The sequence below is a fragment of the Rhinolophus ferrumequinum genome, chromosome 24, assembly GCF_004115265.2.
Source record: "Rhinolophus ferrumequinum isolate MPI-CBG mRhiFer1 chromosome 24, mRhiFer1_v1.p, whole genome shotgun sequence".
Classification (NCBI taxonomy): domain Eukaryota; kingdom Metazoa; phylum Chordata; class Mammalia; order Chiroptera; family Rhinolophidae; genus Rhinolophus; species Rhinolophus ferrumequinum.
The window spans coordinates 23,252,706-23,268,503 of NC_046307.1; the positions used below are offsets into that span (position 1 = coordinate 23,252,706).

The following is a 15,798-nucleotide window of genomic DNA, read 5'->3' on the forward strand; positions in this document are numbered from 1 at the left end:
GGTGCTGCGGCGCCGCGCCCCGGAGCACCGCGAGAGGGGAGGAGCTACGACTCGCCCGAGCTTGTGACCAGGGCCTCGGCTTGGGCTCCTGGATCACGTGACGAGGTCCGGAAGCAGCTGCCGGGCAGCAAGGGGGATGGCCGGGCGTCCGCGCTGAGGCGGGGTGGGGTGGACTGCACCCAAGCCGCAGCCGGAGCCGGAGCGGAGCCGCAGCCGGAGCCGGAGCCGGAGCCGGAACCCGAACGGTGAGTCCGCGCGCTGGCAGGCTGTGACTGACTGGCCGCCCGTCACCGCCTTCCTCAGGATCCACGTCGCCTTCCTCAGGGACGCGCGGATGCTCCGGGTCGGGCACCCACCCGCCTGGACTGCGGGTCCGAGTCTCCTTGGCGCCCCCACCTCAGCTGTGGTACCCGGCGGGCACCCCTCCCGGGCTGGGGCGAACTGGAGACTCCTTTGGCCCTCGCGTAATCTGCCTTGACGTCCCCGTTCTATTGGACAGGTGTGGAAACTGAGGTCCGAGACGGGAAAGATCACCCAAACGTCCCCCCTGGGCTCCTGACACGCTTCCCAAAGGGCTCGGCTGTCCCGGGCAAGTCCCCGGCCCTCGGTGGGACCCCTGCCGGGGACTTGCTCATAGGGGCTCTCGGGGTCGTAGATACCCGAACGGCAGGGACCTCGGGAAAGCTCCGGTGCAACCCGCACCCCTCGCCCCCAGGACAGTCGGGGAAATCGAGGCCCAGGAAGGCGTGGGGGCTTGCCTGCAGCCCCCCAGGGAATTAGTCGTCGAGCTGCGACTGGAATCCAAGTCTCCGTGAGCTCCAGCAGCTCTTTGCTTTTCCCCACAATGCCTCCTGCAGAAAACTTGACATGTGAAAAGTCACCCTATTCCTGTCCCTCTCTCTTTCATTCCTCCCCCCCCCCCCACCCTCACCCCTCTTTTTTTTCCAACTCTGCGTTGTCCGTTGCCGGGGTTGGATTGGCTGTGGGTGTGGTTCCCTGTTTCAGTGTTCAGGTTTTTTCTGCAAACTCATCATTCTGTAGGTTTTGTTTCTAGAGGTCCTGCAATTTTGTGTTAAGTGAGACCAAAATACGAAATAAGAATCGGAATATGCGCCGGGGAGGGCAGGTGGCTCCAAGCTGAGGTGGTGGAGAGCCCTGGCTTTACCTTGGAGCGCGGCAAGATGGTCGCTCTAGGTTTTTCCTGTAGCGCGGCGTCGGATGCGGGGACTACTGGTTATTTGAATGGGTGGCTTGCAGTCGTCTGAAGCTTGCTGAGATTAGAGAGCAGCCTGGCGAAACGGCAAGAACCGAGACTGGAGAAGGAGGAGATTGTGTTCTAGCGCTGACCCTTGCATGGCAGCCTTGGGTGACTCCAATCCTTGCTTGGGTTTAGGTTTCCCAGGCTGTGCAGGGATGGACTTGCATCCCTAAGGGTGTCTTCTGCTCTGACATTCTCCGCATCCGGGTCTGTTGATTAACCAGGGTTTTTTTTCCCGCTCCAATAAACATTTAGTATCTGCCTTGCAACAAGACTTACTCCAGTTGTCCAGGAAGCAGTTTCCCTACTCAACTTATTTCTAGGCTGCCATGAAATCCTTCTCCTGTGCCTTCTTACCTCTGTATTATGGCCAAGCGAAGTGATGACAGCAGAAAACGATTTTGACTGCCTTTTCTTACTTTAAATATGATCAAGGCCCTCTTTGACTCTTGTCAAGAGGCTAGTCTACGGTAATTAACTCGCACATTTAGAGCACGTTTTCGACTTCTTGAAGTCAAGAAGTACAGGGACACGGAAGGCTTGGCTGTTTGCTCTGAGTTTGAGATTTTGTCTGGGATGGAGGCTGTATGTAGCAGAGGCTGCTCTGATGGTGATATTAAGTCCCTTTGTTTTCTGATTGTGCCATTTATAATTGCCTGCTCGTGGGTCCTTATTTTCCCTTGACTGTTTATTTGGACTCATACTTGTGGCAGCTTGAAGTGCTCAGCTGTCTTTGTCTGTTTTAAAGGAGAGGTTTCCATTTCTTTCGTAATAGTCCAGAGGCTACAGCTAGGACCAGTGGATGGAAGTGCCATAAGGGAAGTGGTTTTTGGGTGAGTGTAAGAACTTTCAAAGAGTTAGCCCTCTCTCACTCTCACATTGCAACACAGAGCATGGAAGTCCCTGTCACTGGAGCTAATTGTCACTGCGCAATTACTTTTCGTTGTTGTAGATTAGATTATTGTGTTGGGTAGAAGGTTGGACTAGATCAAGTCTTAATTTCACCTATTTCTCTTTACATTTAAAAAAAAATTAAAAAAATTTTTTTTTTTTTATTTAATTGGAGAATATTGGGGAACAGTGTGTTTCTCCAGGGCCTATCAGCTCCAAGTCGTTGTCCTTCAATCTAGTTGTGGAGAGTGCAGCTCAGCTCCAAGTCCAGTTGCCATTTTCAATCATAGTTGCAGGGGGTGCAGCCCACCATCCCATGCGGGCATTGAACCTGCAACCTTGTTGAGAGCTCACGCTTGCGCTCTAACCCACTGAGCCATCTAGCGGCCCGACTTGATAAAGTTTTAAGTTTTCTCCCATCTCAGAGATTCTATGCAATACTAGGACTGGACTTATTAACATGTGAGATATAAAGTAGAGTAGATGTCCTCTTTTGTGAATGCTTGATTTTCCCCCTTGCTTCAGATAACTATTCTCATGTTAAGTACTCCTGCTTTTTCTTTTTTCTCTTTTAACCCCCACCCAGTGAGTACATCTTTACATGTTTAATAGCTCTTTGAGGGTCGGATACTGAAGAGTCATTGCTGTTAATATATTTCTTCTTCACACCCTGACTTGAAGCAAGATCCTAGAGCTGGGTGAGTGAATAGGCTTTGCTGTCGACTTTTGCTGGTGTGATCCTGATAACTCCTTCCAGAAGGGGGTGACTGAGTAACCACTATCACCTAGCTTTTCTCTTTTTCCCCACAGAGGAAACTCATATTGAGTGTGTTTCACTGAATCCAGGCCTTAGAGGAATCCTGAACCTTCCTTCTTTGGCTGGATCTGAGCACACAGATCTAGCCTCTGTTTAATGGGTGTGAGATCCAGCGGATGGGACATTCTGAATATGCCAAAATAGAAACCACATAATGCTGCATTTGGTGCTGTGTCTTCTTTTATTTTCCAGACATTTCTCTTGGAAGCCTTGACACTCAGGGCCAGTTCTCAATGACGCGCTCTAGTAGGCAAGACTCCTCTGTGCTTCCCTTTTCCATGAAGTTCAAGAATCTCATGGCACATAGACCACCATTTTCAAGATGGGGACATGACTCAGCACACTAGTTTTGGAATGGGGGAAGTATTGCAGTTCTTAATTTGTATAGTGAACCTTCTGACTTCCTGACCTTGAACTTCTCTACAGTAAAAATGACAATTGCTACCGTTAATGAGGGTCCATTATGGGCCAAGCCACGTATGTAATGCCTTTTCCTTCTATCTTCAAAACAGTATTGTGATGTAGGTGTTATTAACGTATTTTCAGATGAGGAGACTGAGGCAGAGGGAGATTAATTGGCTGAGGGTCACCCACCTAAGCTCTGAGCTTGTTTACCTTTTGCTATGCAGAATGCCCGCTGCAGACGTAATCTTGCCCCAGTTTTGTTCTGAGGGAGATTTTAGGGAGGACAGATCATTTATGGTGTAGTAGAAAGAACACTGGATTGGGAATCTGTGTTGGATTCTAACCTCAAATCTTTAACCAGTTGGGGCCTTGTTTTTCTCACCTCTAAGTGGGAAGCTGGAACTCAGTCTTCTTTACGTCACAAATGATCCTCTAACATTTAGTGATTTTTGTGATGGTGGGTAAAAAATGAGCGTGTTTGCCTATTTCTCTCCTCTTGTGTAGAGCCTGCTGAGGTCAGCAGCTGTTTTGTGGCTGCCTTCCCACCAGACTCTTTCAGGCAGGAGTCTCAATTTACGCAGTGTACTTCTGTGGCAGGTTAGGTGGAGTCCTATCAGATGTTCTTTAAACACAAATGTGAAAGTCAGGCATTTTCACTTTTCTCCATGTAGGCCACACTTAGCAACACAGCCTGTGTCCTTGTTCGTGTCTGTGAATTCCAGCAACAGAGAAAAGAAAATGCGTCTAGAGAATTTGCCACTTCTCTGCGCTCCAAAGTCCAATCCAGTGTCATTGTTTAAGAATAATGGGTGGCACTTTTAGTCTGCATATGAGGTCTGGCAATTAAGTTCACGAACTCATTCTACCGTGTTTCCCTGAAAATAAGACCTCACCGGAAAATAAGCCCTAGCATGATTTTTCAGGATGACATCCCCCGAACATAAGCCCTAATGCGTCTTTTGGAGCAAAATTACCCGGTCTTATTTTCGGGGAAACATGGTAGAAAAAGTGCCCCATACCTCATTGCTGAATATCACTACAGTCGCCTTCGAAACACTCCCCTTGGGAAGCTATGCACTGATGCCAGCGTCTAGTCCACCCTTCAAAGCAATTTTGGAACTCTTTTTCTGGAATGGCCATCAGAGCTGTCGTATTACCCTTGCTGTCCTGAATATCATCAAAATGTCTTCCTTTCAATATTTCCTTTATCTTCAGGTAACGAAAGAAGTCATTGGGGGCCAGATCAGGTGAGTAGGGAGGGTGTTCCAATATAGTTATTTATTTACTGGCTAAAAACTCCCTCACAGACAGTGCCGTGTGAGCTGGTGCATTGTCGTGATGCAAGACTCATGAGTTGTTGTCAAAGAGTTCAGGTCATCTAACTTTTTCACGCAGCCTTTTCAGCACTTCCAAATAGTAAACTTGGTCAACCATTTGTCCAGTTGGTACAAATTCATAATGAATAATCCCTCTGATATCAAAAAACGTTAGCAACATCGTTGCAACAAGTTTGTGAACTTAATTGCCAGACCTTGTATTAAAAACCACTGAATTATACCCTTAAAATGGTTGAACTGTATGCTTTTGTGAATTATATCTCAATAAAGCTGCTAAAAAAAAAACGAACGGGTTTCTGAGCCAAATCTGATTCAACCTGAGCATTTTATTTTTAACCAGTCAGATGACCCTGATTACAGGTAGATTTACATAAAGCACTGAAAAAAAGTATGATCTCATTACACTGGATACACCCCAGGCCTCACCTCCTACTAGAATTCATGGGTTGGTTATATACAAAGGTCTGACAATTAAGTTCGTGAACTTGTTGCAATGACGTTGCTAACCTTTTTCCGTATCAGAGAGATTATTCATTGTGAATTTGTGCCAACTGGACAAACTGTTAACCTAGCTTACTATTTGGAAGTGCTGGAAAGGCTGCGTGAAAAAGATGAAAACAACATGAACTTTTCGCCAACAATTCATGGCTCTGCATCACGACAATGCACCAGCTCACACGGCACTGTCTGTGAGGGAGTTTTTAGCCAGTAAACAAATAACTGTATTGGAACACCCTCCCTACTCACCTGATCTGACCCCCAATGAGTTCTTTACCCGAAGATAAAGGAAATATTGAAAGGAAGACATTTTGATGACATTCAGGACATCCAGGGTAATACGATGGCCATTCCAGAAAAAGAGTTCCAAAATTGCTTTGAAGGGTGGACTAGGTGCTGGCGTCCGTGCATAGCTTCCCAAGGGGAGTACATGGAAGGTGACCGTAGTGATATTCAGCAATGAGGTATGGGGCACTTTTTCTAGGATGAGTTCGTGAACTTAATTGTCAGATCTCATATATCACCAACCCATGAACTCGAGTAGGAGGTGAGGCCTGGGGTGTATCCATCATAATAAGATCATACTATTTTTTAGTGCTTTATATAAATCGATCTGAAATCAGGGTCATCTGACTGGTTAAAAATAAAATGCTCAGGGTGAATCAGATTTGGCTCAGAAATCTGTGTTTTTTTTTTAACAGCTTTATTGAGATATAATTCACATAAGCATACAGTTCAACCATTTAAAGGCTATAATTCACTGCTTTTTAATATAATCACAGAGTTGTGCAACCATCGCCACAATCAATTTTAGAACATTTTCATCACCGCAAAAGAAACTGTCCCCTTACCCATTACCCCTTAATCCCTCCCAACTCCCTACGTCAAACCCTGGGCAACTACTAATCTACTTTCTGTCTATAGGGTTCCCTATTCTGGACTTCTCATATGAATGAAATCACACAGTATGTGGTGCTCTGTGACTTCTTTCACTTAAAATAATCTTTTCAAGGTTTATTCATGTGGTAGCATGTATCAGTATTTCATTTCTTTTTATTGCTGAATAATATTCCATTGTATGGATATACCACACTGCATTTATCCATCAGGTTTATTTCTGCCTTTTGGCTGGTAGGAATAATGCTGCTATGAACATTTGTGTACAAGTTTTTCTGTGGACATATGTTTTCATTTTAATATGTACCTAGGAGTGGAATTGCTGGGTCATATGGTAACTACGAGTATGTTTAGCCTTTTGAGGAACTGTCAAACTGTTTTCCAAAGTGGCTGCACTGTTTTACACTCCCACCAAAAGTGTGAGAGGGTTCCAATTTCTCCACATCCTTGGCAACACTTGGTATTATCTCTTTGATTTTTAGCTGTCCTGGTGGGTGTGAAGTGGTATCTTATTGCAGTTTTTGGTTTGCATTTACTTGATGGCTAATGATGTTGAGTATCTTTTCAGTGATTATTGTCTATTTTTACATCTTGGCGAAATACTTACTCAGATCCTTTGTCCATTTTTAACTGAGTTGTCTTTTCATTATTGAGTTATAATAGTTCCTTATATGTTCTGGATACAAGTCCTTTATCAGAAATATAATTTGCAGAAATTTTCTCTCCTTCTATGGGTTGTTTTTTATTTCTTGATGGTGTCCTTTGAGATACAAACATTTTTAATTTTGATGATGTCTAATTTACCTATTTTTTCTTTTTTTGCTTTTGTTGTCATATGTAAAAAAACAAGTGCTTAATCCAAGGTCGAAGATTTATGCCTACTATGTTGTCTTCTAAGAGTTTTATAGTTTTAGCTCCTACATGTAAGTCTTTGAACCATTTTAATTTTTGCATATGGTGTGTGGTAGAGTTCCAATTTCATTCTTTCGCACATGGGTATCCAATTGTCCCCGCACCATTTGTTGAAAAGGCTATTTTTTCCCTAGTGAATTTTCTTGGCACCCTTGTCAAAAATCAGTTGACCATAGATGTGAGAATTTACTTCTGGACTCTGAGTTCTGTTCCATTTATCTATAATGTCTGTCCCTATGCCAGTACTATATTGTCCTGGTTACTGTAGCTTTGTACTAAGTTTTGAAATTGGGAAGTCCTCCAACGTTTTCTTCTTTTCCAAAATTGTTTTAGGTAATCTGAGCCTTTTGAATTTCTATACGAATTTTAGAATCAGCTTGTCAATTTCTGCAAAAAGGCAGCTGGGATTTTGGTAGGGATTCCGTTGAATCTGTAGATAAATTTCGGAAGTATTGCCATTTTAACAATATTAAATCTTTTATCCATGAGTACTGGGATATTTTTTCATTTATTTAGGTCTCCTTTAATTTTTTTCAACAATGTTTTGTAGTTTTCATGTACAAATCTTATACCTACTCGGCTAAATTTCTTCCTAAGTATTTCATTGGTTCTGATGCTATAGTAAATAGAACTGTTTGTTCAATTTCATTTTCAGATTGTTGATTGCAAGTGAATAGACATAAAACTGATTTTTGTATATTGGGCTTATATCCTGCAACTTTGCTAAACTTAATTAGTTCTAATAATTTTTAGTGGATAATTTTCCATATGTTTACAAGTCTCCCTTAAAAGTATTGTTTACCTTTTGGTAACTGGCACTTCAGTACTGCCTCTTCCTACCTCCTCTTCTTTCTCCTTCCCAACCTCCCCATGTGCCCTGAAAGAGACCTACAGGCATGTATAAATGGATTCTCCTCACCTTGTTGGAATTGACCTTGTGTAGTGTACTGAATTTGGAATAGAATCCAATGAGTAAATTCTTAAACAGGTATCTTGAGAACAGTTTAGTATTTTCAAAAGTGACGTTAGTATTTTCAAAAGTATGAGTCTGATAAGTAGAGGAAAGATGTTCTTAAAGTTTTTATTAGCAGTGGTCTTTGCCAGAAATTTAAGAAATGTAAAATAAAACAAGTATAAGGAGCCACTCATCCAAAAGAGCAAAAATAAAAGTGATAAAATCCAACATTGGCAGGGTTATGAAGAGATAGTCATGTCCATATATTGCTGGTGACACTAGGTTAGTTCAATCATTTGTATGGTAAGAACCATAAAAATGAGTCTATTCACCTAGTTCTACACTAAGGATATGACTCAAAAATTAAAAACTATTTGTATGAAATCTTTTTAGCTGTGATATAAGCTATTTATTTAAAAAAATTAAAAAAAAGCAAAAGCCCCAAATCCAATAATTGGAAGCCAGTGAAGCAAATCATTATATTTATATAATGATGGACCATTATATTAAAACAAAGCATCATTAATATGTGCACTGTGTAGATTCAAGGAAGATTAGAGATGAAATAAGTGGAAAAAACCTTAAAATACTGAGAACATTGACAACTAAAAATAGTTTACATAAGGAAAAAGAAAATTTATCAAAGTTATATTAACAGTTTATATTTCAATGCAACTTTGCTTGAATGTACACTTGAAGAAATAAATAAATGTATAGTATATTTGCCACCAAACATGCAGACTTTTCTTACTTAGTAGTTCACTCTTTTGGATCTAAATATCTTGAGGAGATTTTGACTTTGTGTTGCTGGGCCACATGTAATGTATAAACTCTGTTCATTGTCCTCAAGAACCTGAAGGACAAGCTTGTCTTGAACTCTCACATATTACAACTCCTCATTTTGATAGTTAACAGGTTCTATTAAAATTTCCCCCATGGCAAGAATTGGCAATTGCCGCAATAGACTTGGAAACCAAGTTTCATCAAAGGGAGCCCAGGGCCAGGGTGACCTCTGAGGCTAGCACTGTGGGGACAGCTAGAGAGCAAGAGGAAGAGGCCTTGGTTGCCAGAAGGAGCCAGAGAAGGAACTCCAGGGAGTGACTGCACCCACTCTATACGGTGCTTGAATCCTTGTTTAATAATAGCTCTGGGGAGGGTTTCTGCTTGGACTTTTCCAGGGATGGGGAACACACTATCTCCCAGAACGAACTATTCCATTTGGACAGCTTCCTTTTGTCTAGCTCAAGACCTGCCTCCCTTTACTTTCCCCCTGCCGATCCTATTTCTGAATGATCTTTGAGGTCAGAGATAGAACAAGTCTTATCCACAAGGACACCTTTTAAAGGCAGTTTTAATACCTTCCAAGTTGCCAGGTCTCCAGGTTGAGCCTTCTCAGTGCTTCCGACCATTCCTCGTTTAGTTGGTTTCCATCCCTTTCCTGGTCCCGGTGCTGATCCCTGGCTGTACCACCGTTTGCCGTTGTTGCTTTTATAGTGCGCTGCCTGGAACAGAATACGATGCATGGCCAAACCGAACTGTGCTGTACTATAAATCATCCACCGGGGGTCTGTCTCGTCCTAGTGCAACCTAGAATTGCACTAGTTTATTTGGTATCTGTTATGATATCATTGACTTCTGTTGCGCTTATTATCAACTAATGCCCATACAGAGCTTTTTTTTTTTTTTTCCCCTTTGCAACGTTCATGCAGTTGCCAAGCCACGTCTTCCACATCCTGTCATTGCTTCTTGGACTTTAGATTTATAGATGTCAGCTTCTTTTTCAGAGCAATTTTCTTAGCAATAATCCGCTGTGGGTTAACTTCAGTTTTTATACCCAACATAAAGAGGCCTCTTTATAGTGTTTGAAGTAAGTTGAGCATGTGTATCAAGTAAGTGGTTTCTTGGTTGATGGGGAGGGATCGGGGAACTTGGCAGGCCCTGCTACTGTCCTTTCTCCCTTAATAATATGCAGGATTCACTTGGAAGGCTGTGTTCCTCAGACATTTTTGGTATGTTGGACGGAACTAAAAATTAACTGTTGTTTGCATAAATAAGTACATTCATTGGTTCTTGGAATATTACAGCTAGAGAGTTGCTGAGAGAGTTTAGTTCACCCCTCCCCTTTTTGTACATTTGAAAACAGACCCTAGACAAATAAGGAGAATTGTTCCAAGTTACTAAGCAAACGGGTGATAGAGGCAGTCTTAGAACCCAGGCCTTCTGACGTACATAGAAACTGAGCTTATTAACTTTTGCATGAATAGCAGCTTTCAACTACTTCTTAATTTTTTCCCCTGGCCCCTTTATGAGCTTAAGTGTCCGAGAGCCCGATGACTTTCTTGAACTCCTCCAGCATGTGAGTAAATTACACCCTCTTAGATATTTAGCCAAGTCACTGTGGTGAAGCTAGGCGGGATCCTCTCTGGAGCTTCCCAGCTCTTTCCTGGCTTTCTGCCAAGCGGTTTCCTCGTGAGAGTACATGGGGTCCCTCCTCCATTACAGTTGGTGGGAAAAAAACGAGGTCATCCTGGAGCACTCAGGTGCCAGGGTGGGGCCCGTTTCTGAAGCGTCACCCGGGACAGAGGCGTGGGAGCACTCAGCACAGAGCTATCCCCTGGCAGCCGGTGTTGGGGCTCTGGTGGAGAGGTGTTGTGATGGCCCTCTGAGGTCCTGTCTCCTCTCTGGGTCTTTGAGACTCAGGGTGGGCATCCAGCCAAATTCTGGGAGAGAGCCCCATGTAGGCAGGCAGTTGTCAGAAGTGTCAGAAGGGTTTCTATTCGTCATTTTTACTGTTCATGTATCTTTTTTTCCTCTCCTGATTGCAGATTCTTGCATGGCAGGAAGTTGAGTCTTTTTCATTATAATATTCCCTCGTGCAACTGGCACTACATTCAGATGTTTCCAAATTCAGGCCAAGCATCAGAATATATGTTTATTGCTTTGCAGCTACCTGGCTGTAGCAGAGCAGGTCTCTTCATCTTTGGGGGGTTGGTTCTTCATCTGTAAAATGAGCAGCTGGAGTGACCTCTGAAGGCTCTTTTAGCAACAGTTTCTAGGATTCTGGGGGCCTATGTGACTCCCAAAATGTACCCTTCTTCTTTCACCATCTTGAAAAAAATTGGCAAATCTGTAAAAACTAAAAGGAAGAAGGGTTGTGGAGGGGAGACACTGGAACAAGGCCAGCGGTGAGCCCCTCTCATGCTCCTGGTCTTCCTCTCCGCTGCTTTCAGGTGCCGTTTCTCAGTATTCGGGCTGGGTTGCAAGAAAAGAGTCATAGGGTCAGGGGGTGAAAGTCACTGATGAGCTGCAAAGAGTGCAGGATAGGCCTGAGGTCGGAGGTCATGGCAGAGAGAAAGAGAAAGTCATTCATGGCTCTGGGACCTGGTGGCGAGTTTGAGCAAAACTGGATGACTTGGAGGGGATTTCTTGACTGCAGCCAGGTTCTCCATCTAATCACTGCAGAGGAGAAATAGGATGCAGTCAGGAATATTCTGGTGCCCGTCCTCTGAGAGCTTGCTCTTGGGAAAGAGAAGTGGAAAGACAATTTAACTGTCGTTCAAAGTCCAGGAAATTAACTCAAAGGAAGGGATAGTTAATCCTGACCTAAGGAACAGGGGAAGCTTCTCGGAAGTGTCTGTCTGTATCTTCCCACACGCTCCCAAGTGTGCCTCACCCCTGCTCTGTCCAGGTGTGCTGTGGCAAATTTAGAAACTTACGAGTATGGCACCGACTGGGAAGGCTGGGAGGCAGAAGCTGAGTCAGCTCCGCCTGCACATGTGGACTTTGCACCTTTTTTACTTTCATAAGTACAGGTACTTGCATTGTACTCAATCCATAGTGCAGCTATCACTGAGCTACTGTGACAATGGCTGCTTCTGCCCCGGAGCCCACCCCAAGCTTGGAGCTAACGGCCCCTGCCACTGGAGGTCTTAGCACTGACCCTGTCTCCCCAGCTACCATGTCCACACAGAGACTTCGGAACGAGGACTACCCCGACTACAGCTCCACCGACGTGAGCCCCGAGGAGAGCCCGTCTGAAGGCGTGAACAATTTCTCTTCCTCCGGCTCCTACCAGCGGTTCGGGGAAAGCAGCAGCACGACGTAAGTAGCTGTTCCCTCCTGGGGGAGAGTCACGGCCCTACGTTCTGCATCAGTAACACTGTCTCCCTTAGAGTTAGTTTTGCTCCCCCATTTTATCAAGTCCCCACTTTATAGACGAGAAGAAGACATAAGGAGGTTGGGCAATTAACCGGGCTGAGATCCGAGCTCCTCTTGGCCGGCCACTCTGTGGTTTCTTTCTTATTCTTTGTCCATTTTAGCTGTCTTGGTCCCAGAAGGCTGGTGCTGAGTAGAGCCTGAACATAAGAGAAACAGAGAGAGAGAACATTCTCTTAGTGTAGAACCATGGGTCATCTGTGCCAAAACCTCAAGTGCCTGCCAGCCCAAGGGAAGCCTCCTTTGCAAAGCCTCCCCCAGACTTCTGTCCCTGTCACCTATAATGGCGAGTTTGTTTGGCTGAAGAAGTGGGAAGAGGGAGGAATAACTTCTGCACTTAAAAAATCTCAAGGAGTCGCTAAACAAGAGATCTGCTTTGCCTTCCCTAAGAAGGGCTTATGTCTCATCCCTGGAAACGGAATCCCAAGGCTCATCAGACTGAGTTTGGCCCTCTCTGGGGCCCCCTCAGTTTCCCCAAGTGTAAGATAAAATTGACCCTGCTGTGAAGCTGCGCTCACTGTCTGGTGCTCAACATTCAAATTAGTAGATTCAGGGGAGGATTTTCTATCCGATTGAGTTCGTTGACTCGATCCCTAACCTCAGCAGACCCCTGACATTTTCTGGGGGTTCCAGGATCCCATCTTTTGTCATCCTTCTGTTTATTCCTCAAGCTTAGCTGTCACCCTTTCTTCGTTCCTTTGTGAGTTGAGTGTGACTTACTGAGGGATCCTTTATGTTCTGGACTTGCACTGTCCCCTGCGACTGCCCAAGGAGACCATGGAAGCTTCTCCTGGAGTCATTGTGGTGAGGCTCCCTCTGGCCGCAGTCTCTCCTGGCGCAGGGCACTTTCCCTGGTGAACTAGATCTGGACTGTCCACATCACCAGCCCGTCTCCACCTCTAGCTGACATCTGCTCACAGAGCTTCAGTCTCGACAGCTTGTTTCTCCTGTGGCAATGCATCTGCTTGCATTGTTAGCTGATGGAAACGATTGCTTAGAGCACAACTGGCAGCAGTGAGGACCATCTTCCCCTCTCTTCTCTTAACCTTTTCCACCTACTGGTTTCCCCCAGGCAGAAGGAACTCCATATTGCTGCCAATGACATGTGATTGCTTCTCTTCAGAAGTTACACTCATTGTTGTGAAATATGTCTTCCAAGTTTCTCTCTCTATAGTTTCCCTTCCAGTTTTTGCTCCTTGTTCTCAGGCATCAACTTATCTATGCAATGCTTGCCATATGGTCTAGATTTAAATTTTTAAAGGGACCTCTCTGAAGTTCAAAACCAACCAGCTAGCAACTCCAGGATGGTAGGTAGCTCATGGGTTTTATATGCATTGAAGCTAATGCATGCCTGTTAGTTATTCTGAATCTCTCTTTTTTTTCACATTAGTCCACCCCATATTATATCCCCTTGTTTGTTGGAAATTGAGCAGACAGAAGATACCTTCCTTGGGATTGTATTGGGATGTTTTCCAGGGTATGCTTTCTTCTGAGGGGTACCCTGTCCTGATATTGTGATACAAGATAGTTGACCAGGAAAGGCCATTTGTAAGTGATCACAGGTATCACAGTCCCATCATAAGTGGTCCAGGGAAACGTGCTCCCCAGAGACTTGGAGGATTGGTTGAGTACTTTCCTGGGAGCTGAGTCCACACAAGCATTATAGAAAACATGCCAGGTATGATTAAGGTATAAGCTGAGTTGCAGGACCCTGTTAGCCCCCCTGAATTTCTCATCTGTGAGAAGTGTTAGAGACCAGTTTTTGAGCTGGATTCCTTGTCTCTGTGCTTTGCCAAGGGACAAAGTACCTGGAAGTACCTCTTAGCTTACCGCATATGTGAGCACACACGCCTGGCTCTTCTCGGGGTTTAGGGGCTCAGTAAAAATCCTGAATCGGGTGCAAATACCCAAACACTTCCATGCGGATGTGCTTCGTGAGGTTATTTCCTAACATTTGATGCTATCAGGCTGTTAACTGCTTTGGCGACAGCCTCATTTTACTGCATTGGGCAAATTTTTCTTCTTCTTGTCCGATTGAGTTACACTGTACCAGCTTTGATTGAGCCTCGGTCATTCTTCCCCCGGCTGGCAGACTGAGAAAACGGTTGACTGGAACTGGCTTTCTCTCTGTTATGTGGAGAAGCCGTGTGCAAAGAGTGGTCTTCAAACCCTGGGGGTTACCGAGACCATTTCAAGAAGTCTGAGAAGTCAAAACTATTTTCATAATAACGCTAAGATGTTATTTTCCTTTTCAGTGTGTTGACATTTGCACTGACGGTACAGAAGCAATGGTGGGTAAAACTGCTGGCGCCGTAGTATAAGTCAAGGCAGCGGTACCAAATTACGCTAGTTGTCAGTGTGTTTCTCACTGCCATTCATGTGCAAAGAATAAGCCAGTTTCACTAAGCATGTCCTTGGTGAAGCAGTCAGATTACTAATTTCATTAATCTTGACCCGTCAGTACAGGTCTGTTAATAGTCTGTGTGACAATCTGGTAAATATGCATGAAGCACTTCTACTACATACCAAGGTACAATACTTATCTCAAGGAAAAGAACTTGAGTGATTATTTGAGTTGTAAACTGAATTAGCTTTTTTTCCCATAGAACACTATTTTTACTAGAAAGACTAATTTGCAAGCTACAGGTTATTCAGACCTGAGTACTTGGTAGACGTTTTCTTGAAAATGAAAGAAATGAGACCATCACCTGAAGTAAAACAATCAACAGTATTTATTGCCCAAAATAAAATTAGAAAAAAACTTGTATCCAGTACTGTGACCTGGATGACTTCCGTCAACTTAAAGGTTCTGTGATGAGATCATTGATGATAGTAATAAATGTGATTTTTTTAAACATTGTATAAGGTAATATGCCAGCATTGAAAGACCTGCATAACCCAGAGAACCAATATCTTCCAAATGACTAACGTGTGATGTTAGAAAATTGGGCCTGGGTAAAAGATCATTCAACGAGCAATATCACCAGTAGGTTTTAATGTAATAGAGGATGAAAAGTTCAGATTCCATGTTACAACTAACTTCCAAGAAATGACCACGTATTGAGTTTTGGTGTAGTATCAAAGAAAAATAACCACAATTTTCTGAAGAGGTGATGAAAGTATGCCTTCCTTTTCCAGCTACGTATCAGTGTGAGGACAGATTTTTCTATATATTTCAACCAAAGCAACATGTAGCAGCAGAGTGAATGCAGAAGTACATCATCCAGCTGTCTTCTATTAAACAAGGCACTAAAGAGGTTTGCAAAAAAGTAAACTAGTGCCATTCTTCTCACATTTTACTTTTTGGAAAATACAGTTACTTTTCATTAAACATCTTATATTAGCATGTAATTGGTTTATTGTTATTTTAAATTAATAAATATACAATTTCTCAGTTTTAATTTGTAATATAGTATATATCAGCAGACATAACCCACATAAGCAAAAGCTATTTGGGATCCTCAATAATTTATAAGGACATAAAGGGGTCCTGAGACCAAAAAGTATGAGAACTACTGATTTGGAGCATAAAGAGAACAGCAAAGATTTACAAGGTTTATTTCTCCCTCACACCTCCCATTCCATAGTTAAGACTTTGCAGTCCATGGAATTG

At 43.6% G+C, this 15,798-nt stretch overlaps 1 protein-coding gene across 5 annotated transcripts in view; it reads left to right on the forward strand.

The window, feature by feature from the left end:
- The first annotated feature begins 127 nt into the window (after positions 1 to 127).
- The window catches only part of SLC36A1 (solute carrier family 36 member 1), a 43,003-nt gene continuing 27,332 nt past the window's right edge, over positions 128 to 15,798 (forward strand). Inside the window, exons 1-2 of one of the 5 annotated variants that reach the window (XM_033095891.1) lie at positions 128 to 245; positions 11,924 to 12,071. In XM_033095891.1, coding sequence (XP_032951782.1) covers positions 11,929 to 12,071 — 143 coding nt within the window. In that variant the 5' untranslated portion in view covers positions 128 to 245; positions 11,924 to 11,928. Of the gene's footprint in view, positions 246 to 321; positions 500 to 7,440; positions 10,327 to 10,346; positions 12,072 to 15,798 lie in introns of those variants that run through there. The other 4 variants (XM_033095893.1, XM_033095895.1, XM_033095892.1 and 1 more) reach the window with 4 other exon arrangements.